The sequence below is a fragment of the Rhineura floridana genome, chromosome 13, assembly GCF_030035675.1.
Source record: "Rhineura floridana isolate rRhiFlo1 chromosome 13, rRhiFlo1.hap2, whole genome shotgun sequence".
NCBI classification, from domain to species: Eukaryota; Metazoa; Chordata; class Lepidosauria; order Squamata; family Rhineuridae; genus Rhineura; species Rhineura floridana.
The window spans coordinates 1,185,174-1,207,415 of record NC_084492.1 but is presented as its reverse complement, the minus strand read 5'-3'; the positions used below and the strand labels follow the sequence as shown (position 1 = coordinate 1,207,415).

Here is a 22,242-nt window from a genome sequence, read left to right as displayed (position 1 = left end):
TCTGCAGCTGCAGCCCAGGTGAGGTGGCTTTTCCCCTTGGAAGGGCCAGAGGTCTCTGCTTGCTTCTCCTGCTCCGCTGGTGCATTGGCTGGCAGGGGGCGGGGGTGGGTTTGTCAGGTTGTGCAGCTTTGCCCAGGGTCCCATGTGGCACCTCAACAGCTGCAGCGTTTCTGGGTGTGGGTGCCTGGCTGGCATCTGGTTGGGGCTCCAGGGGCAGACCTCTAAGGTCTCTCTGAGCTTGGCACAGGCATGGGCTACCCTCTGGGCCAGACATGCAGCGCCAAACCCAGTGGCTGGCGGATGGGCGGAGGAATGGGATTTCAGCTGGACCATCTCTTAAGCAGGAGGAGGAGGAGCCCCCCCGCTCCAGCTTGCACGTGCCCCTCTGCTTTGGGGCTGGCATTGCCTTGGCAGAGCTTGCAGGCGTGTGGCATGTGGTTCCTGTGCCCAGTGGCGCTAACTGACTTTTTCTCCCAGGCGAGAGGAAAGCCCCCCCATACTTGGGGACAAGCCTGTTCTGAGGCGCGTTGAGTAAGTACAGCGCTGCGTACATGGCATCAGGCGTGGGCTGGGGCCTGCCTTCCAAGGCTCTAGGCCCAGAGGCTCAGTTACCCTTGAGGAGCTCCTTGTGCCAGCGCCTGCCACAGGATCTGGGCAGGGCAGATGCCACGAGAGCCCCTCGGGAGCCCTTGGCTGCCAGCTGCATCCGAAGGCACTTGTGCCGGGAGAGGGCCCTCCTTCACGAGGCAGCTTGTCAATCCACCTCGGCCTCCCACAGGCTACCCTAGCTGCCCTCTCCCCTCATATGTGACAGCATGGATGGCCAGCCAAGACACCTGCTGGCCCTGACAGCAGCGGGCAGCAGGGAGCTTGGAAATGGAGGAGCAGGGCCTGAGTCTGTGAGCCAAGGGGGTGCTGTCCTTTCCCTAGAGCACATCAGGCAAGTGGGGGGATGGCCTTGGGGCACTTTCCTGCATATGTGTCTCTCGGTCTTGCCTGCCTCCAGGGAAGGGCTGGCAGTTAGACTAGTCCAAAGGATTCAGTAGTCGCTGTCTCCTTGGCCTGTTCTCTGGGCTGCAGTCCAGTGCCAAGGCCTCTAGGAGGACTAAAGAAAGGACGGCGCCAACGGCCTTTTGCCTCTTTGGTCCTGTGGGTTGACTGGAGCAAGAGCAGGTACTGATAACAATACGTGAGAGATGCAGGTTTGTTACAAAAATACTGAGATAATTTAACTCAAAGTGGAGCCATGAAATGAAGCGCCAAGTCAATGGTAACTGTTGGCAGGATTGTGTTAGTGCATATATGAACAATTTTCTTCCTCAAAATCCCACTGTTAGACTCAGTAAGAGTTCTGCTCGCTTGGGTCAATCTTTGTTAGCGTGAACTTTCAGCCGAACCTGAATATAAATACCTCTCACATTTGGAAGGCTGGCGCAGCAGATGTGAGGAGTGCCCAGTAGGGGCTCAGCCAGGCTGGGTAGATCATGTTTCTCGGAGAGGGGTGGGCTGGCACTTGCAAAATGCCCCAGAGCTCCCCAAATCATCCTGCCTCATGTCGACATGCAGAAGAGGTGAGGCTGAGAAGCAGGGACTTGCCAGCGGCCATGCAATGCATGTCAGGGCTGAGGGGGGTTTGAAAGGCCACCCCCACCCCACACACTCCTTCCAACATGCTGGCTTCTGATGCCCACAAGGCAGGTCAGGAGGTGCTTTCTGCACCGGACTCTGGTCTGGTTAAAGCCCCTTGCTTGGCTGTTCAGATTGACAGGGCTTCAGCATCCGGGGGTTGCAGCTACCGAAGGCGATGGGAGGCTGTGCCAGTTGAAACGTTGCTGTCCTGGCGCAGTGCTTTGTTCTGGGAAACGGCAGGGGACTGGGGGCAGAGGTCTGTGTGGTTGCCATGCGTTTCCCTTCAACGCTGTGTGGCATCTCCGTCCGTCACCAAGATTGCTTTGGGCCCCAAAGGTCCCCCATAGATGGGCCTCTGGGCGGATGTCAGGGCTCCTGCCTGCTTCTGGCCAACGGGCTCTACCAGCCTCTGGGCAGGCAGACTGCTGCTGGGTGGAACCCTGATGCTGACGTGGGTGGCATTTCCCTTCTCTTGCAGAGCACGCTTCTTGGAGAACCTCGCTGCCTCCCAGAAGGAGAAGATGTGTGCGATCTCCAAGGGGCGAGCAGAGATCCTCGCTGAAGCCACTCCAAGCACTGAGCAGGTTGCCCCAGGTAACGCACAGGGGAGCCTTGGCGCTCCTGCCAGGGACGCCCTTCCCCCTCCTCTCCTCCACTTGGCCCCTGTTCTTCCCTACCCTGCATGGGGGCCGGCAGGGGCTAACCCTTACATCTTCTGCTGTGTCCTTAGGGAGCCAAGGACAGGCTGGGAGCGCTGATGGGAAGGAGCCCGACTCAGTGTGGGCCTTGGCTGCCCTTGGGGGTGCAGAGGCTAGTGAGAGCACACCAGGAGGCGAGGGGTCCTCCAGCAGCCATGGGCTTGGCCCCTGTTGTATCCTGAGCCCAGGCCTTGAAAGTGTTGCGCCCGGCGACGGTGCAGATCCCTGCAGCAAGAAGCTTATGCTGGACATGCTTTTCTCAAAGAGGAGCCCTACAGGGCTGGAGAGGACTCCCCTTGCCTTGGCAGAGGAGAGCCAGGCAGGTGCCCAGAGCAAGCTGAGCCAAGACGAGGAGGGTGGCCGTCGGGGCAACAGGGCACTGCGGGCCCAGTTCAGTGTTGAAGCCGAAGCCAGCCTGCAGAGTCTCGAGAGGACTGTCATGACTCCCTACAGGAAGGATGCAGAGGTGATGGGGGGGGCCCTGGGGCCCAGCCCCAAGCCCCTGAAGATCAGAGATTTGGACTTCTCTGACTTGGGGGAGGAGGAAGATTTTGATATCCTGGAAGTGGAGATGACGGTGCCTCACCACGGAGCTGCGGGTGCAACTGGGGTGCTGGCCCCACCCCCTCCCCCCCTTCCTCCCGGCTGTCCCCCTCCTCCCCCACCGCCTCCGCTGGGCTGTGCCGTTGCTCCCCCTCCTCCACCCCCGCTGGGCTGCACCACAGAAGATGCCCACTCCCCAGCGGAGAAGAAGACCAAGAAGACCATCAAGCTCTTCTGGAGAGAGCTGAGAAATCCGGAGGCCCCTGGCAGAGGAGGCCCCTTTGGGCCAGGCACTCTGTGGGCATCCCTGGAGAAGGTGGAGATTGACACGGCTAAGCTGGAGCATCTGTTTGAGTCCAAGACGAAGGAGGTGCTGAGCTCCAAGGTAGGGCTCCCGTCCTCTTGGCATCAGCTGGGCTGGGAGCAGTAGCTGTCACCTGAGCTCGGGACTGTCGGGGCTCCTTCTGGGGTGGCTGAGGAAAGGCCTGCAGCGTTTTTTAGGCTTTGGGAAAATATCCCACTCTTTGTATATAAATGAATGTGCCGGAGGCTCAGCAGGGAGGGGTGCTGGGGAGCGCCTTGGGCAGACCATTAGCTGGCCATAGCTTTCCAGGGCCTCCGGCGGCCCAACTGCCTGCTCAGGGGAGCAGCTGAGGACGGCGCCTGGAGGCCTTCTGCTCTACTGTCACCCCAGAAGAGCTTCCAGGCTGGCCCGTTCTGCATGGCTATTTTTCACCACTCTCCCTTCGGCCTTGTAGGCGACGTGAGCCCTGCTGGGGGTAGATTTTGCCGCCTTCCATCTTGAATGCCCTGGAAGGGCCCAGACAGGCAGAGAAGACTTGCCGTAGAGTTCTCCGTAGGCACTGGCCAGTCACTCCTTGGCTCACAGGTCCTCTGCCTCTCCGGAGAGTTCTTGCCCAGTGCGTCTAGAGTCTTTGGGGAATCTGCCCAGTCTTGATGCTGCTGGTTGACCTTGGGCCAATTTCTGTCCGCCATCTTAAGCTTCCTCACAGGAGCGTTGTGGGACCAAAATGGAAGAACCTCAAAAGATGGAGGAGAAGGGTGACAAAGAAATGTCAACTTCTTCCTCCTCTTTCTCTCTCCCCCCCCCCCAAGAAAGCTGTTGATGGAAAGAAGCTGATTGTGGTCTTGGATCCCAAGAGGAGCAACGCTATCAACATTGGTTTGACAGCGCTGCCTCCTGTGCACATCATCAAGACGGCTATTTTCAACTTTGATGAATTTGCAATTAATAAGGAAGGGATTGAGGTGAGGATTGTTGCACAGCAGAGCCTTTTCGTGTCTCCTGACAACCCTTGGCCACACAGCAGCCTTTCCCGACATGGTGCCGTCTGGGTGCTTTGGACTAACCGTGTCATTGGCCGTGCTGGCTGGGGCTGATGGGAGTTGTAGTCCAGAGCACCTGGAGGGCACCAGGTTGGGGGAGGCTGCCATGACACACCTGTGTCCTTTCCCCCCTCATTTTGCAGAAAATCTTGACAATGGTTCCAACCGAGGAGGAGAAGCAGAGGATCCAGGAGGCACAGCTGGCCAATCCAGACGTCCCTCTGGGCTCAGCCGAGCAATTCCTTCTCTCTCTCTCCTCGGTCCCTGAGCTCACGTCCCGGCTCCAGTTGTGGGCTTTCAAGCTGGACTATGAGACCTTAGAGCAGGTATTTATCCTGAGCCTCTATGGATTTGGAGCCTGGGCAACTGGCCAACTGCCGCCCCCCCGGCCAGTGGGCTCTTTTTGCCAGCCCCTCAGCGCCCTTCTGGAGTGGGCTGGGGAGCTGTTGTGCTGGGCTGAAGGCCAGGAAGGCTGCTGGCTTGGAGGGGGAGGCTGTTGCAGATGGGGTGGTCTCACAGCAAACAGTCCCCGGGTGGCACAAGGGTGTGCCTGCAGTGGCCGTGGCTGCTTCCTCCTCCTCCTCCAGCATTCCCTAAGGCGATGGTGGTGGCAGCAATGCTTGACTGCGACCTTTGAACCCTGGCTAGAGGTCCAGTGTCTGGGGACAAAGAGTCCTGCCTCCAAAAGGGTGGTCGACATGGGTTGCCTTCTGTTGCCTTTGCTTTCCCTGTTCAGGAAATTGCAGAGCCTCTCTTTGATCTGAAGCTTGGGATGACGCAGCTGGCCAAGAACCGGACGTTCAAGTGTGTCCTGGCCACTCTCCTGGCCATGGGCAACTTCTTGAATGGATCCCAGGTGATACGCGCAGTGGGATGGGGGCTCTTTTTGAGGTGGGACTCAGCCCAGGGACCAGCACATGAATCGAGGCAGAGTGAATGAGGCCTCTTCCCTCCCACAGTTAGCGGCCAGGTCACTCCAGTCCTACAGCCGGTTGTCTGTCTGCTTGGACTGGCAGCGACTCTTCCTCATCCCCTGCACCCGGATCCTTTGTCAAGGTGCAGCTGCTGGGGACTGAACCTGGAGCCTTCTGGCCTGCCAGCTGTCGCTGCCTGGAAGCTGCAACACGTGGGGGCTGGCCAGTGCCCCTCCCCGGGCTTCTTGGTTGGCAGCTCTCGCCATCTCCAAGAGCAGTCCGAGTGGGGGTGGAGTGTTTCATGCTACCAGCACAGAGGCCGGCCTCAGGGCATGTTGGGTAGAGAGGATGGGATGTGAGGCAGGTACCAACTCCTAGGAATGGGCATGGAGTGGCTGCCGCACATCTCTTCTCTTGCACGGAGAGCTCCTCTGCCTGCAGGAAGGCAAGCAGTGAGCCACCCTCCTCCCGTCTCATGAGCTGCTTCTGCAAACCAGGAGCAGCATCTTAAAGTGCAGCTTTTGGCTTTCAGAGCCAAGGGTTTGAGCTGAGCTACCTGGCAAAGGTGTCTGAGGTGAAGGACACAGTGCATCGGCAGACCCTGCTGAACCACCTGTGCTACTGTGTCGTGGAGAAGTTCCCAGGCACCACAGACCTCTACTCGGAGGTTGCTGCTGTCATACGCTCAGCCAAGGTGAGCGGCTGGGGGGGGCAGGAGGGAGCAGCTTTTCTGCTTTGGGGATGATGTGCTTTGAGGGCCACACCCCAGGCCAAAGCCCATAGAGAGGGGTGTCTTGGAGCAAGTTGCTCAGAGGACTTGAAATTGCTCTCCAGGTTGACTTTGATGAGCTGGCGGAAAGTCTTCTTCAGCTCGAGCGACGGTGCAAAATGTCCTGGGACAGCCTGAAGGCAATCGCAAAGCATGACACCAAGCCAGCCCTGAAGAGTAAGCTGCTGGATTTCCTTCAAGCCAGTACCCAGAACATCCTCCTCCTCAAGGTCGTCCACCGGCGTGTGTTGAACAGGTCTGTTGTAGCAGCAGGGTGTGTGGGAGGGGTCTTTTGATTTGGATGTGTTTGTTTGCCCAGTGCTGCCTTAGAGGGCTTGGGGGTAACTGGCTGGCCACTGGGAGAACCAGGTGCTGGGCAGGGGCCTTTCAGCCTGGTCCAGCCTCAGGGTTGCTCTTGCAGTCTGTCTAGACGTGTCGTTTAACTCTGCTTTTACTGATTACTCCGCTGATGTGGCTTAATGTTAGTGGTGGTGGTCTTGTGCTGCGAATTCCCAGACTGAAGAGTGACATGTGTTAAAAATAATAAAAATAAATGAATGCACTGAGCAGCGGGGCGGGAGTGTTGACACCGGTCACTGCCCTGTCATTCACTCTCCACAGGTTCCGCTCCTTCCTCCTGCACTTGGGCTATGACACCCGCTCGGCCCAGGATGTGAAGGTCACAGGCTTCTGCCGGACCCTGCGGGAGTTTGCGCTGGAGTACCGCACGTGCCGAGAGCGAGTTCTGCAGCAGCAGAAGAAACGGGCAGCCTATCGTGAAAGGAACAGGACCCGGGGCAGGATGATCACAGAGGTGATTCGCTGTAGCCTCCTTCCCACCCTGCTAAAATCTTGCTTGATTTCCTCAGCCTCTACTTTGGGTCAGGGCCCAATGAAAGCTTCCAGGTTTGTGGGTGTGGTGCCCCCATGCCACATTGAAAGTGCTTCCTAAGTAATTCCTCCTGTTTCCTTGCACGGCCAGCTGTGACACGCAGTCTGCCTAGCTGCCTGCTTGCCTCCACTGGTGGCCACAGACGGGTGGCTTCCTCACCATGGCTGCTTTCTCTCATGTAGATGGAGAAGTTTGCTACCGTCAGCAAACCTGAAGTCAGCCTTGCCCCTGCAGTGCTCTCTGCCAGCCCCAAGCAGGAGGAGGACGAAGCCAGCCATGAAAGCATGACTACGGTGCTAATCTCCCCTGCAGAGCCATCTGGCCGTCACTCCCGGGCCAGCCGAGGTAGGGGACAGGGGCTCCGGGGAAGGGGAATCAGGGCATTTGCACCAAGCTGGCCTCCCATCCCTCTCTGGGCTTTTAGTGCCAAGTGTTAAATCCCAAAGCCACATCTTCCAGTTAATAACATAAATAATAAAAACTGTTATTAATAATAACAGTTGGCACAGACCCAGAGGGGGGGGGTCAACAGAATCCTGACAAGATGGAGACAATCCCCGGTATAGGAATTGGGTTATGTACCAGCTCTGGATCAGGTTGCACTCCCTGTGAAGAAGCAGCTGTGTTACTTTGCAGTGCTCTTAGATTCATCCAGCACTGTCACTAGATGTCCAGGTGACTGCAGTGGATGGGAGAAATTATTGTTGTTGTTGTTGTTAGTAGTAGTAGGAGCAGCTGATTTGTTAGTTGCTCATAAGGTGACTTAAAACACATTTTTAAAACATACAACATTTAAAACCCAAACCAAAGCATACCAAAGGCCTGAGTGAAAAGAAAGGTCTTGGCCCTGGGGCCTAAAGACAGATCGAGTCTGTTTCCTGACTCCTCACTGAGCAGAGCAGAGGGAGCTGCGTTAGCTGGTCCAGAGGAGATACAAGCGAGCCAGCTCTCAGAGCGCAAGTGAACAGGGAGAGCTAACGGGAGTTTGGCAGGGGAGTTTGGCTGGGGCGGTCCCTAAAATTTGTTCCCCTTGTATGGCACACCGCATACCAGTGGGACTCTTCTATTTACCCTGAAGGAGGGCAGCACAGGCCAATTCAAGTAGCAAGAAAGAAACAAAAGGCAGTAGAGGCTATGGACAGGAAGGACACTCCAGTGCTGGTGGCCTGCAGGGTGTGTGCAATGTTTGTTTTCTTGCCTGAGAACAACATGGCCTACACATGCAACAAGTGCAAGCTGGTGGCGTTGTTGGAAGAAAAAGTGAGGGGCCTGGAATGGAGAGTGGCCACACCGAAGAGTATAAGAGAAGACAAAGAGTTCTTAGAACGCTGGAACAACAACAGCAAAGAAGTACAGGAGGTGGAAGAACAGCAGCCTGTTGCAGCAGAAGAGGTCTCCTGTTGTGGAGGAAACTCCATGGAAAAGGGTGACAGGAGCAGAAGAGCAAGAAGACATCCATCACCAGTGGAACTATGGAACCGCTTCCAGGCACTTGAGGATGGGACTAGAGGACAGTTTGTAGGGGGCAAATTACAGGAGAACCCATGTGCCAGCGAGCAAGAGGCTGAAGGGGCAAGGAATAAAAGGAACATGGTGGTTGGAGTCTAGTACTGACCACTCAATCAAGGAGAAGATAAAGATGAACTTGCAAAGCAAATTGCCAATGTTTTGAGGAGGCATGATGAAGTAGTAATGGGGGAGTTCAATTATCCCGATATCTGTTGGGCGACAAATTCTGCCAAGAAATTCCCGACTTGTGTTGGAAATAACTTTCTCCTACAGAAAGTGGAGGAAGCAACAAGAGGATCAGCTACCCTTGACTTGATTCTAACCAACAGAGATGACTTGGTGGATGAAGTGGCAGTTACAGGAACTCTGGGGGAAAGTGACTATGCTATACTAGAGTTCTTGATTTTAAAGGAAGCAAAAGCTGAGAGCCGTACACGTACCCTCGACTTCAGGAAAGCTGATTTTAATAAACTCAGAACAATGGTAAGTAAGATCTCATGGCAAGCAGCCCTAACAAGAAAAGGAGCACAAGATGGGTGGGAGTTTCTAAAATATTAAATTATAAAGGCAGAATTGCAAACAATTCCGCCAAGGAAAAAAGGGGAAGACAGCAGAAGAAGCCAATGTGGCTTAGAGATGACCTGAAAATAAAAAAGGACATATACAGGAATTAGAAGGAAGGCCAGACCACAAAGGAAGAGTACAGAAAGGTATCACGGAATTGCAGGGATGGTGTCAGGAAGGCTAAAGCTGAGAATGAGCTGAGGAATGCTAAAACCAATAAATAAGCTTTCTTCAGGTACGTCCATAGTAAAAGACAGAGAAAAGAAATGGTGGTACAGCTGTTCAATAAGGATGGTAAAATAACAAAGAAAAGGCAGAAGTGCTCAAATTGGTTCAGTCTTCTCCCAGAAGAGGGTCTATGACCCTCCTGGGAAACATGAAGTTGAAGGGGCAGGATTGCAGCTTGAGACTGATAGACAAATATCTGATCACCTTGAATGAGTTCAAATCTGCAGGGCTCAATGAACTGCATCCCAGAGTGTTGAAGAACTCTCAGAAACACTGTCTATTATCTTTGCGAAGTTATGGAGAATGGATGAAGTGCCAGACAAATGGAGGAGGCTAATATTGTCCCAATCTTCAAAAAGTGCAAAAAAGAGGAACCTGGAACTACAGATGAGTCAGCCTAACATCAATCCCTGGGAAAATTCTGGAGCACATTATAAAGCAATCAATCTGTAAGCACCTTGAAAACAATGGAGTGATTACTAGAAGCCAACATGGATTTATCAAGAACAAATCCTGCCAGACCGATCTTACCTCGTTTTTTCATCGGGGAACCTCCCTGGTAGACTGTGGGAATGCTGTGGACATAATATATCTCAACTTCAGCAGCTTTTGACAAAGAGCCGAACGATATTCTGATTTGCAAGCTAGCTAAATGTGGGCTGGATGGAACAACTACCAGGTGGATCCACAGTTGGCTCCACAATCGTACTCAAAGAGTGCTTATTAATGGTTCCTTCTCAAACTGGGGGAAGGTAAAGAGCAGGATACCGTAGAGCTCAATCCTGGGCCTAGTGCTCTTCAACATTTTTATTAATGACTTGGATGAGGAGGTACAGAGAATGCTTATCAAATTTGCAGATGATACAAAATTGGGAGGGATAGCTAATACCCTGGAGGAGATCAAAGTGATCTTGATAAGCTGGAGCATTGGGCTGAAAACAACAGAATGAAATTTAACAGAGATAAGTGCAAAGTTCTACACCTAGGAAAAAGAAACCAAATGCATAGTTATAAGATGGGGGATACTTGGCTCAGCAATAATATATGCAAGAAGGATCTTGGGATTGTTGTTGATCACAAGCTGAACATGAGCCAAAAGTGTGATATAGCTGCAAAAAAGGCAAATGCTATATTAGGCTGCATTAACAGAAGTATAGTTTCCAAATCGCGTGCAGTATTGGGTCCCCTCTATTTGGCACTAGTTAGGCCTCATCTTGAGTACTGTGTCCAGTTCTGTACACCACAAACTGGGACAGGTTCAGAGGAGGGCAATGAGGATGATCAGGGGTCTGGAAACAAGGCCCTATGAGGAGAGACTGTAAGAACTGGGCATGTTTAGCCTTGAGAAGAGAAGACTGAGGGGAGATATGATGCTACTCTTCAAAAAGGTTGCCACACAGAAGAGGGCCAGGATCTCTTCAGTCATCCTAGACTGCAGGATACGGAATAATGGGCTCAAGTTGTAGGAAGTTGTAGGACTGAACATCGGGAAAAATGTCCTGTTAGAGTGGTACAACAATGGATCCAATGACCTAGGGAGGTGGTGGGCTCTCCAACACTGGAGGCCTTCAAGAGGCAGCTGGACTGCTTTAATTTGGATTCCTGCATTGAGCAGGGGGTTTGGACTCGATGTCCTTACAAGCCCTTTCCAACTCTATGATTCTATAAAAAGGTGCCAAGTATGTCTCCCTGGGGAGGGTATTGCACAGCCAGGGGGCCACCACTGAAAAGGCCTGTTCTTGTGTTGTCACCTGTGATCAGTTTTGGTTGGCATGCCAACTATGAAGACTGTTCCTGGACAGGGAAAGCCACGCCACGCCACTCTGGTCTATGCATTTGTACCGTCGTTATTAGTCTATCATGTCCTGTATGTAGGGCTCCCCTTGCGCCTGGTTGGGAAGCTGCCGCTGCTGAAAAATGCAATTGCTAATAGGGTGCTTAGTGGGACACCCAGCTTTGCAAACATTGTTTGTGTTGAAAGATCAGTATCAGTTGCCTACTGGCACCTCTTTATCCTGGCCTTTTGACACCTGAGACATATATTTTTAGGACCCACCCTGTTTTGTGATTGTAGGTTGTTTTTAATGCTGTATTTTAACATTGTTGTAACCGGCTCTGGAACCTTTAGGTGAAGGGTGAGTAATGGATGATGATGATGACGATGGTGGTTTCCTTGTTGACATTTCAAACCCAGATCCACCTGGGCAGGCCAGCTGGTTGGCTGCCTCCCCTGGGCCAGGCCAAGCTGATCCTGGCAATTCTGTCACCAGCCGATTGTCATTAAGCCAATTGTCACCCTGGGAGTGGGCCTTCTTGGTGATAGCCCCCACCTCTGGAATGCCTTCACTCAGGTCATTCATGAGGCAGAGACAGGGATGACCTTTAAATGCCTCTTTAAAACAGCTACATTTGCCGAAACTTTCCTAGACTCTTAATTTTTAATGTTTTTGTTATATACTTTTGTTTTGGGTTTGGTCTGGTTTGGTTTGGTTTTTGGTGATAATACAGTTGTGTTTTGTCTTTATCTGGTTTTTAGGAAATTTTGTTGAATATTACTGTATTTCTATCTAGATTAAGATATTATATTAAGTGGCATGACTCCCTTTATACCATCTCGATCACTGACCTCTTCTGATGGGGCGCTTCCCCACATGGCCCCTGAGGTTCGGTTGGCGTTTTGTGTGGCAGGCCCTGCCCTGTGGAACTACCCGCCAGTAGAAGTTTGGCAGGAACCCTCCCTCCCTTCTTTCAGGCATCTCTTGAGAACCAAACTTTTCAGACAGGCCTTTTAACATGTTTTTTTTTCTTCCAACAAATGCAGTATTTGTTGATGTTTTTATTATTGTTTTTAATGATGGTTTAATTCTATAATGTTTTTGTATGTTGTAAGCCACTCTGATGGACTTTTGTGAAAGTGTTGCTTATAAATACTTTAATTAAATAAATAAATAAATACATTTAAAAATAACTCAGGGAGGGAGGAAAAGGGAGCTGGTTGGAGTCAGGCATCATAGGCGTCCCCTTGTGGAGCCGAGGGCCACTTCTCTCAAGGTGAGCAACTCCAAGGGACCTGGCTGGTGCTCAGCTCCTGTTGATCTCTCCCTTCAGTTCTCACATGGGGATGGGTCATGGGAACCCACACCACACACACACAGATTGTCATTGTCAGAGCAGATCTTGGTGTGAGCAGGGCCTAGACCCTGAACAGGAACGCGCCTGTTGGAAGTTGGGGCTGGTGCCATGGTTCTTACAGTAGCTGCCATCTTCTAGGTGTCGGGAAGCATAGCCCTCCCAGTGTGGCCACCCCTGAGGATGATGCCTCCAGCTCCCCCGAGGAGGCCTCTGAAGAGATCATGGACCGCCTGGTAAAGTCTGTCACGCAGAGCACTCCTCCGCGGCCAGGTGCTGGGAAGGAGCGCAGACGCTCGCGAGGGAACAGGAAATCCTGTAAGCGCAGCCTCTTTTATCACCCTGTTGGGGTGGGGGGAAGAGAATATTGTTTGTGCATGCATGTGTGTGTCGCTCCAAGCCTAGCAATCCAACTTCAGTACCCACAAAGAAGAGTGTCAGGCATTGCACAAACAGACCAAGGGGGTACAATTTCTTAATTTAAGGAATGTTGCCATTTCTTTTTTGTGTTTTGCTCTGGTTTTGCCAGTCAAGGGGAATGACTGAGAGCCATGCAGGTAGTGCTCCGATCTTCCTCCACCCACCCCGAAATCACATGGAGCTGTATACTTTTATTTTTCCTTTTGCTTGCCTTTGCATCTCCCCCCCCCCCCCAATGCACGCATTCTTCCATCCTGGAGCCCAAGGTAGCATGCCTGTGGTTCCCAGGAGGTCTCTCCTCCAGGCACTGACCAGACTCACACTTCTGTTCAGCTGCATCTTTGCAGCGATAAGGTCTAGAGACTTGCTCTTGAACTGATATTCTCAGAATGTGCCCACTGTTGTATTCTGTAGTTTTTTTCTTTCCATTCCTGTGCTGCGTGTTGAGTTGAAAACAGAGCTTTCCCTTCCAGAGGAGCAGGTGCCCCTTAGCTGAGAGGGCCTCGCCTCCCAGAGAGAGCACGTGGGGGCTCCAGAGCTCTAGGATGTCTTCCTTCTGAGGAAGATCTGCCCTTCAAGGGCATGTCTGGAGAACAAGCAGGCCCTTTCCTCACCTGGCGGGGGGGGGCTGGCAGGAGGAGGGGGCAAGGGCCAGAGCTGAGTGCAGCTGCGGAGAGCCCCTCTTCACTGCCACAGAGAGGGGCTGTGGACTCCTGCACTCCAGTGTGGTGCCTTGGGCCCGCTTTGGAGCTGGGATCTCCTGTCCCACAGCTGGGGGTGGGGTGGGGAGGCAGACCGGCTGCCTCTCTTGGCATGCCCCCCTTTGCCAGGACTTCCTTGCTCCCCACTCCTTGACCCCTTTGTGCTTCTTTTCAGTGAGACGGACCCTGAAGAGCGGCCTCAGCGATGAACTGGTGCAGGCTTTGGGCCTGGCGCAGGCAGCGGGAGTCACTGTGTGAGGAGGAAGGCCGTGGCCCCAGAGCAGCCTCACAGAAGCGGCCCACAGCCGGAGGAGGAGGAGGTGGCTGCTCGCCAGCTGGAGGAAGCATGTGTGTTCAGCAGAGCCCTGCGGTGCCCGTCCAGTCCTCCCTGGGGGCTGCCCCTCACGAGAACTGCCAGAATGTGTGGCTTTATCACTCCTTGAAACCAGCCCCCTCTCCCTGCTTGAGGGGGGTCGTGCTGGGCCCGAGCTCTCTCAAGGAGGGGGCTCTTTCTGCTTCTGAGCAGTATATTGGTGTGTGCTGTGTTCAGACTTCTTTTAAAATTAAATGTATCTCCTGCCCTTCCTCCGCCCAGCACCTGGCTGAGGGGCCTGCAGTGCTCAGGAATTGAGGGGGTCGGCGGTGTGGCCACTGGGAGTCAGATGGCTCCAAATAAATTAGCTTGCCTCTCTCTTGCAGTGTTGCTTACCCTTCAGCAAGCCTGCACACAATCCTCTGAAGGCTTGTTGTTTTTCTGTGGCAGAAAAGTGCTTCCTTTCATCCCTTGAGGGATGAACTGGTGGTAGCTGCTCTAGGAGGCCCCATCCTGTGCAGTTGCAGCCTGCCAGTGAGGGGCAGGGGGGGTGTTTGGGCCCTACCATTGCCACCCAGAGGTGCTGCTCCAAATGGTACAATCCTGTAAAAGGGAGGCTTATTACATGCTGCAGACTTGAGAGGGAGGTGGTTTAAAATGCTGGCAGGTTGCATCAAGCTCATGTTCAAAGTGAGGAATGAGAAATGGAAAGTTACAGTACAGGGTGATGTTGGCAGGCAAAGCTTGTTTATAATATTTATATGCTAGCATTCATATGCAATTTCACTTTAAAACAAAACCTACAAAATGAACATTAACTAAAAATGCAACAATTATATTGTAAAATAGAAGCTAAATCCAAAGAAAGCAAAAGCAAAAGTGGTCAGCCACACTTTCTTTCTAAAGGGTTTCTGGAAAGTCGGCAGGAAAGAGGTGACTTGGGCCTCCTGTGGAAGGGAGTCCCCAGGCGCACTGGGGTCCTGTGGCAAAATGGGAGAGACCTCCCCAAGGAGCCCCTGGAGCACTCAAGTGGAGGCGAGAGGTTAAGCCCGGGCTGCAGCCACCTGCTGTTCCTTGGGCTGCCTGCAGGTGGCAATGCAGCCCCACAGCTGACTGCAGAGGCCTCTGCCTTGGAGCTGGGCACTCTTCCCTGGGGGGGTGCTAGCCCGCTTGGCCCTGGATTGCACATACGTAGCCAGGTTGCCACCAGATTTTGCTTGTGTGAAACATCTGTATGACTTCCGGGGGAAATTTAAAATAATTTCAAAAAGGTTAGTGTATTTCTAACAGTGACTGGGCCTTTCCACATCCATAGTAAAGCCTCATGCGATTGTTGCATAACCCCCGTTTGGCTAAGTTGTACTTTGTGAAATGTGGGCTGCAGCCCATGAAAATCCCCACGCCTGAATGTTTGGCTGATCTTATCAAAGCTTTGTTTAGCTAGCTACACTCAACATTGTAAAACAAAGCCAAGAGGGAAAACATTCTGAATCTAAAACCACCTTTGATCCAAAAAATATTCACTGATTAGTTTTGATGTGATGATGGTGGTGAGATTTATAGCATTACTGGTGATGTGAAAACACAACAAAGTCAGTAAACTAGGGCGAACTATATATCGGTAAGGCATGCTGACTACAGATGCATATGAAAATACTCTCATGTAACCATCAATATTGCAACATTGTATTGTTTCTAGAAAGTCCAAAAGAGAGATGCTGTGAGCCACAGACTAGCAAACCATCCGGCATGGCGGCCATCATTAAATCTCGCAGGAGCAAATTCTGTGCTGTGGGTGAGGAGGACGGACTGACTTTCTTTGTCGTGAATCTTCCAAAACTCAGGGCGGTGTTCAAGGCTTGTCCTACTCAGAGTAGACCCACTGAAGTTCATAGACATGACTAACTTAGGTTCATTACCTTCAGTAGGCCTCTGCCAAGTAGGACTTAGTTGAGTACAATGATCAGTGTCATTGGATGTTCCCAGGCCCTTGGATTAGAAGAGAGGGAGGAAGAAACTCCTCCCAATCCACATTCTTCACCCCGTCATGTGTTCCTCCGTCCCCATCGAAGACGAGGCAGCGTCCCGGTGTGGTTCCCAGGGAGTCTCATCCAGATCCTGGCCATACCCGATCTGTGGGGCGATTCAGTCAGGGTGGCCTCACATGCTCTGGGGCCGTCAGGGGTCCTCCCTGCCTCTTGGAGGGTGTTGGGAAGCGTATTGTTGCTGCCCTGAAGCTGCTGGGAGTCCTCCAGCTGGGCCAGTTTGCTGCAGACCATCCTGCAGTCAGCTTGTCTGCCCAACCGCTGTTCCACCGCAGGCAGCAGTGGCAACACCCACCCTTTCCCAGCACCATGTGGGCTGGAGAGTGTCGCCTCTGCCTGGGCTGCAGTGGGCTGGGGGGCTGGGCCAGGACTAGGGGGGCTGCTTGCTGCTGCCGCCAGCCCCTCTGCAGCTGTGCCTTCGTCTCACCCATGTACTTTCAGCCCCAGAATTCAGCTTGAGTCTCCAAACAAGGATGGCCTGTAACGGGGCCATTAAGTATTGCACACCTAAAGATCTTTAATGTAGCCTATTCTTCATGTCCCAGGCATGGAGTATTTTGCTTTCCTGTAAGACATTTCCTTGAGGCATCTGTCTTTGTAAGAGGCCATAAGAACGGAGAAGGCTGTCGGTGTCAGACCATTGGTCGGTCTAGCTTAGTGCTGTCTACACTGGCCGGCAGCAGCAGTGGCTCTCTGGGGTTTTAGGCAGGAGTCTCTCTCAGCCCTACCTGGAGACTCCAGGCATTGAGCAGCTAGATGGATGCTCTGCCACTGAGCTGTGGCCCTGCCCTTTGGGTGGAATTGAACACTGCTAAAACTTGGGACTCTAACAGAGACAGGCAACGAAAGAGGAAATCAAAGAGCCATGTTTTCAAGACAGTGGAACTGTCTGAATGAAGGTAACTTAGCCATGCCTTAAGGACTTCTCTGGCTGAACTCGGGTTGTGAGTGGCCCTAGAGAGGTCTGTCACTGGAGGCTGGACCTGTGGGATCTGCACAAAATGCAGCCATGTATCTGCCCCCCCCTTGTGAGGTGAGCTCTGTGGGGCTCAAGCAGACCAACTCTCTCTCTCTCTCTCTCTCTCTCTCACACACACACACACACGTCTTTTACAGCTGACCCTCACCGTGCCATGGCTCCCAGAGGCCAGTGCGCATGCTCCGTCCTCCTTGAGCTGCTTGCCCTCTGCCACCCACGGGGGATTACATTTTCAGTGTAGTGCACTTCTGCATATATGGCGGCTGGCTGGCTGGCTTGCTCGCTCAGCCCAGTCCATTCTGCACTCGGCCACCACCACTAGTGGTTAGAGAGGAGGATGAGCCTGGCAGGGCAGGTCTGTCTGCTGTTGCTGGGAGGCCTTCAGTTCAGCCATTTCTAAGACTTGTGCTACTTCCCAGGAAGGCAAGCAAGGGAGTTGTTGCGCTCCTTTCTGGGCCTGTTGGTTCATGAAGATTGCCCTGCAGGAATGGATTTCCAAGACGCTTTGCAAGCAGGCTGTCATAAGAACATAAGAAGAGCCTGCTGGATCAGGCCAGTGGCCCATCTAGTCCAGCATCCTGTTCTCACAGTGGCCAACCAGGTGCCTGGGGGAAGCCGGCAAGCAGGACCCGAGTGCAAGAACACTCTCCCCTCCTGAGGCTTCTGGCAACTGGTTTTCAGAAGCATGGGTCAGGCATGGCTGGTTCTGGGCTGGGAGTGGCGGCGCTCCTGCTGCTGCCATCACTATCTTGACTGTTGGACGTCCCCTCCCCAAAAGCGCATGCCTGCACTGCAGGGAACAGCATCACCACCTTGGCTATGGGCAGCACACAGCAGACACCCCCACCCCCTGGGATCATTTGCAATCTTGTGAGGTTGGTGTGCAGCTCCAGGGTCTTACACAGTGTCATTGCACCTCCCCCCCCCCCAAAGAAACACCTTTGCTGGCTCTCAAGCCACCATGTCAGCTGCTTGTGCCATGATAGGCTGGTCTGGGGCATGCTGGTGCCCAGGAGCTCAGCAACTAAGTGGAGATGGGGCTGCTGTTGGTTTCCATTCTTCTGCATGAGGGGGCAGCGGGGAGGTGTTGGGGGTGAGTGGTCTGGCCTGAGCTGTGGAGGGCCTCGGGAGATTACCCATCCCAGCTGCAGAAAAGCAGAAGATGGATCAAGAACGCCAACTATCTGCCGGCCTGTCTGCTTGACAGCTGTACCCTGCTCTCCAGGGGCTGCCGTCAGATTGGCAATGGGGAGGTGGTCTGCAGATGTGCATCCACCAGGGAGAGAGTCAGCCAGTTCAGGCTCATGGGCTCTCAGGCAGGTGCTCTGAAGAGAGGCGCTCTGAAGAGAGGCGCTGGGAGCAAAAACTCCTCTTGAGAAAGTCCCTGCCTAGTGGCGGCACAGGGTTTAATTGTGCTGGCTGAGGGGGGGGATTTGGGCTTGCTCTCCTCCAGGGAAAGGCAGCTCCCACCCCCCTCATCCTGCTGTGCCTCAGACTGGCTGAAGGTTTTCTCAGCTGTTCATCAGAAAAGTGATTTTCCTTCAGTTGATGCTCTTTGCTAGAGGCTTGCAAGTCAAGACCAGGATGGCAAATGGAAAAAGTTGATGAAAATCTGGACAAGTGATTCCTCTCAAGTGACTCCTCAACTGCTGCTTTCTGCTTCCCAAGCATACGTTGCTGTTCTTGCTTAGTCTCAATCTGTGCCAAAGGCTGAAAGCTGGAGCAGTCATCTGATTAGAGAAATCCCATCAGGTAATCATACAATCTTTGTTAATGATCATATTTGCATATGTATTAAACCAGTTGTTCTGATAGCGCATTCCACACTCAATCACAAGGTCCATGACAACGTCTTAAGAACAGACTCACCAAGGTCCTGACAGAGGCCACCTGTCCATTGTGGCAGAGTCCCAGATACGTCTGCCTGGGCCCAACCATCCACTTCGAAGAAGCAACAAATTAATCCAGAGCTTCTCCAAACCCGAGGAGTGAGACATGTCCTCTGAAAAGTGATGGCCAATCAAGGCTTGATCCTGTTAGCAGAAAATTTAGCTGAGATGCAACCAAGCTGAGCCACGTGTGCTGTATGCTTTACCTGACGGAAGAAGGCTTTTGCCCTCCATTCAAATCACAGAGACTTGTCTTAAAAATAAGACAAGAAATACTTGATAGGAAAGGCACCAGTTCCAGCTTAGTTAGGGGTGCAAAGAGACGGTGCCTGCTCTCCCTGGGCTGGTTGAGGGAAGCAGGAGAGTGGAGTGAAGCCAGCTCCCTCCGTGAGAGGATCGTTTGACAATGCAAGGAAGACAGGCAGAGAAGGGCACAGGTAAGAACAGGCAGCCTGGTCAGCTGGAGGGCCCGATCTTACCTATGCAAAGAACCAAATGGGAGTTGCTCTTGCTACACTCTCAACAGAACCTTCCTGAGCAGCTATAATCAAAAAGTCATTGCAAGGCAGGCATTCTGGCTGAGAGAGTCTGGTTTACATCAACCCTGCAAAGGAGGCCAGTGTGGTACTACTGTTGTGGGGAGGGGGAGAGGTGGGTGTGCTGGCTGAGAGAGAAGCTTAAGGCAACCCTGTAGTGTGGTTCTATGTTGTCATTTTTAAAGGGAAATGCAGCCGAAGGGCTGTTGAGTAGACAGTGGCAGTAATATGGGGAGAGGAAGTGAGGAATATGGGAGAACTGGGTGGGTACTGCTTGTGTGAACACAACTTAGTTTTTGTTTTCAACAAACTTTATTGTAATTTCTTTCAAAAATAAAAGTACAAAACTTGTCAAGCTTCATCACTTAAACATATGAGATTACACACAAATAGAACATACAAACCATAAATTATATCTATGCAAACAATGCACAATATTACCAAAACACATAAAATAACAATTACACTCATGACAACCACAAGAGCGATGTGTGGAATGAAAGATCCTTAATGAGGCCGTTCAGGCAAGCAAATGTCCTTTGTGGAGCACATATGCGTCAATGAGTACATTAATGTCGAAGGCTCGAATCTCTTGCTTGTAAAAGAATGTGACTATTTTGAATTTTGTTTTATTTTAAACAAATAACCACAGCCAATGGTCTTTGAACAATTTAATCTTAGATTTACCCAAGCTTGGGCTTTTGAACCTTGGCTGAGGGAAAGAGCTCACTCGCTTGCGTGTTGTCCCAGTCAATGGTAAGTCCCACAGGGAGTCTTGGCTCTGAACGTTAGTATTACCAGCCTTGGTCCAATGGCTGCAAGACCTTCAGCGACGCAACTGTTCTAGAACTCATGAAACTCGAGTTCTCTGCATGGTTTAGGGTTGGCACTGAGGAAGAGCAGGACTTTTCTGCCTTTAACAGCTGTGTGGCAGGCAGAAATTCAACAATTGGTGCTTTTCAATATGAAAATGTAATTGCAAAGACAGCTTCAGTTGCTGGCATTCTGTCTGTGAGACATCCTATTACTTCTGCATGGCCCCTGATTTCTGTTTTCTGTGAGTCCATGTCTCTGTATAGGAAAACTCCGCCACTCATCATGGAAGTCCAAAAAAGTATGAGATGTCACCTGACCCGGTCAGAATTCCCCACTATGGTGAGATACGCTTCTAAGTTTCCATTTGTACATCTAAATTAGCCTATGCAAATATTACACAGGCAGATTTGCAGTATTGCAGAGGGCCCAATCATAGGGCGTACTGTGCCCATAAAATTCTGTCAGCAGTCCTGGCCAAGGAGCACGCACCTTAGCACACACACCTTCACTCCATTGGAATAAGTGAGAATCATTCTAGATTTGTTAGTTTCTGAAACGGAATAAGTAGGCATATTGAATGAGCCTCCTTCCTGGCTGGTTGGCATTTGGTTGCCTGGAATGTTGCTTTTGCAAGTTTTGTGGCAGGGAGGGGGAATTGCTGAAAGCGAGGAGGACTTGGGAGCAGGAAGGCACCCAGCAGCCTTGTCTCTCCCCCGACTGCTGAGGAGATGCATTTGTAGCAGCTGCCTACTTACTGGTGATCAAAGATACCTTTACAATCCCAAGGGCTAGAAACTTGGCTTTAAAGAATGCAAGCAGGGATTCTTTAGAATGCAAGGATTACAGCAGGGATTTGGTCTTGTTCAGAATGCTGTACGTGCAGAAGCTGAGGATGTGGAGACTTTGACCTTGAAAGAGCATTTCCAAGAGAAACAGCCTGAATTAGCATTTCCCCCTGAGGCATTTTAGTAAGTCTAACTGGTTTTGAGGATAACTCTGCTTACCCCCAGAGGGGCGTGTTTTGTAAACAGTTGCTTGTGCAGGGCGCAGTGGCCAACTCCAATAGTAAGAGAGGACACATGAAGGAGAAGGGTCTCCTGGGTCCACGGCGCACCAAGGGCCAGAGAAGGTGCAGAGGAGGAAGCCCTTGGAAATGAAGCAGGGGGGCACACTCCCCAGGCAGGCTGGGCCACTGTCCCCCACCCCGCTCACCTGCCTGTGGCAACCCCTCGAGGCTGCCTGACTGGTGGGGGTGGGCGTGTGGTTTACACTTTGCACTTGCACACGCATACAGTATTTTGCACCAAAATAAACCCCCATTTGGTACCAAACAGAACAGAATTCTGTCTTATTTCCATGTGATGTTTTCTTGTTACAGGTATTTGAGAATCAACAAAAGTTAAAATTAAAAAACAAAATTGAATTCTGCACCTATAGATTTGTTTATTCTGCAACATTTATTCCAGTATTTGAAGTATGAAAGGAAAGGTAGGGTGGCTCTTAATAAAATCCATAAGCCTGAATTAACCCCCTGACTCCTCCAATATTGATTAAATCACCCCTCCGGAAACCACCTAAAAACAGACCAGTATGAATGCCTAAGAAGGCAGGTCCCCTCTGCTCTCTGTCATTGGGCCTCAGATTTGTCTGACTTCTGCTGAACATGGGGAAGCCATAGGGCCAAAGCAGCCATCCTCAAGCCCCCTTCATGGTGTAGGCGTTCTTCAGGCACTAGGGTGGCCAGGCCAGAAACATCCCAAACCCTGAGAGTTCAGGGGCAGGCTCTAGTGATGTCATTAAGCGATACATTAAGCATCAACTGGCAATCCTACCCCATATATACAGTCTGCCTAGCAAACGTCGCAAGACGTCACCCTAAGTCGGAAGCGACTTGCACTACAAGTGTGGGGACACCTTTACCTTTTACAGTTACTTGGAACATACAATTCAAACAAAAACATTTCTCTGATTAGAAATTAAGATAGAAATCATAGCTAAATGAGGGTATTCCCAGTTCCAACTGAAGTGACAGGATCATTCCTTCTCACCTGCTTAGAGTCTGGGCAAGGAACTCTTAATCTAGCCTATTTGGTTCCGGCAAGAAGGATTTAAGTGCCCTCAGGCCAGGCCAGTCAACAAGAAGCCATTGTAGGAAGAATGGAACCATGTGTTGTGGAGATGTTAGATAGGAGCACTCAGGAGTAAAGATGGATGCCCCTGAAGGCAGCAATTTTAAATACACTTACTAAGGGACTAAGCCCATAGAACTCAACAGGACGTATTTTGGATTGTGCTTTTGATAAGGCTTGACTAGGGATACT

General features: G+C 51.8%; 1 protein-coding gene across 6 annotated transcripts in view; it reads left to right on the top strand.

Annotated features, from left to right (window-relative positions):
• The window catches only part of FHOD1 (formin homology 2 domain containing 1), a 72,967-nt gene extending 53,598 nt beyond the window's left edge, over positions 1 to 19,369 (top strand). Inside the window, exons 12-23 of one of the 6 annotated variants that reach the window (XM_061594497.1) lie at positions 478 to 531; positions 2,108 to 2,223; positions 2,360 to 3,255; positions 3,987 to 4,139; positions 4,361 to 4,543; positions 4,954 to 5,073; positions 5,664 to 5,825; positions 5,966 to 6,156; positions 6,522 to 6,714; positions 6,975 to 7,137; positions 12,364 to 12,540; positions 13,519 to 19,367. In XM_061594497.1, the coding sequence (XP_061450481.1) occupies positions 478 to 531; positions 2,108 to 2,223; positions 2,360 to 3,255; positions 3,987 to 4,139; positions 4,361 to 4,543; positions 4,954 to 5,073; positions 5,664 to 5,825; positions 5,966 to 6,156; positions 6,522 to 6,714; positions 6,975 to 7,137; positions 12,364 to 12,540; positions 13,519 to 13,601 (2,491 nt within the window). In that variant the 3' untranslated portion in view covers positions 13,602 to 19,367. Of the gene's footprint in view, positions 1 to 477; positions 532 to 2,107; positions 2,224 to 2,359; positions 3,256 to 3,986; positions 4,140 to 4,360; positions 4,544 to 4,953; positions 5,074 to 5,663; positions 5,826 to 5,965; positions 6,157 to 6,521; positions 6,715 to 6,974; positions 7,138 to 12,363; positions 12,541 to 13,518 lie in introns of all 6 variants that reach the window. The other 5 variants (XM_061594501.1, XM_061594500.1, XM_061594499.1 and 2 more) reach the window with 5 other exon arrangements.
• Positions 19,370 to 22,242: the final 2,873 nt, after the last annotated feature.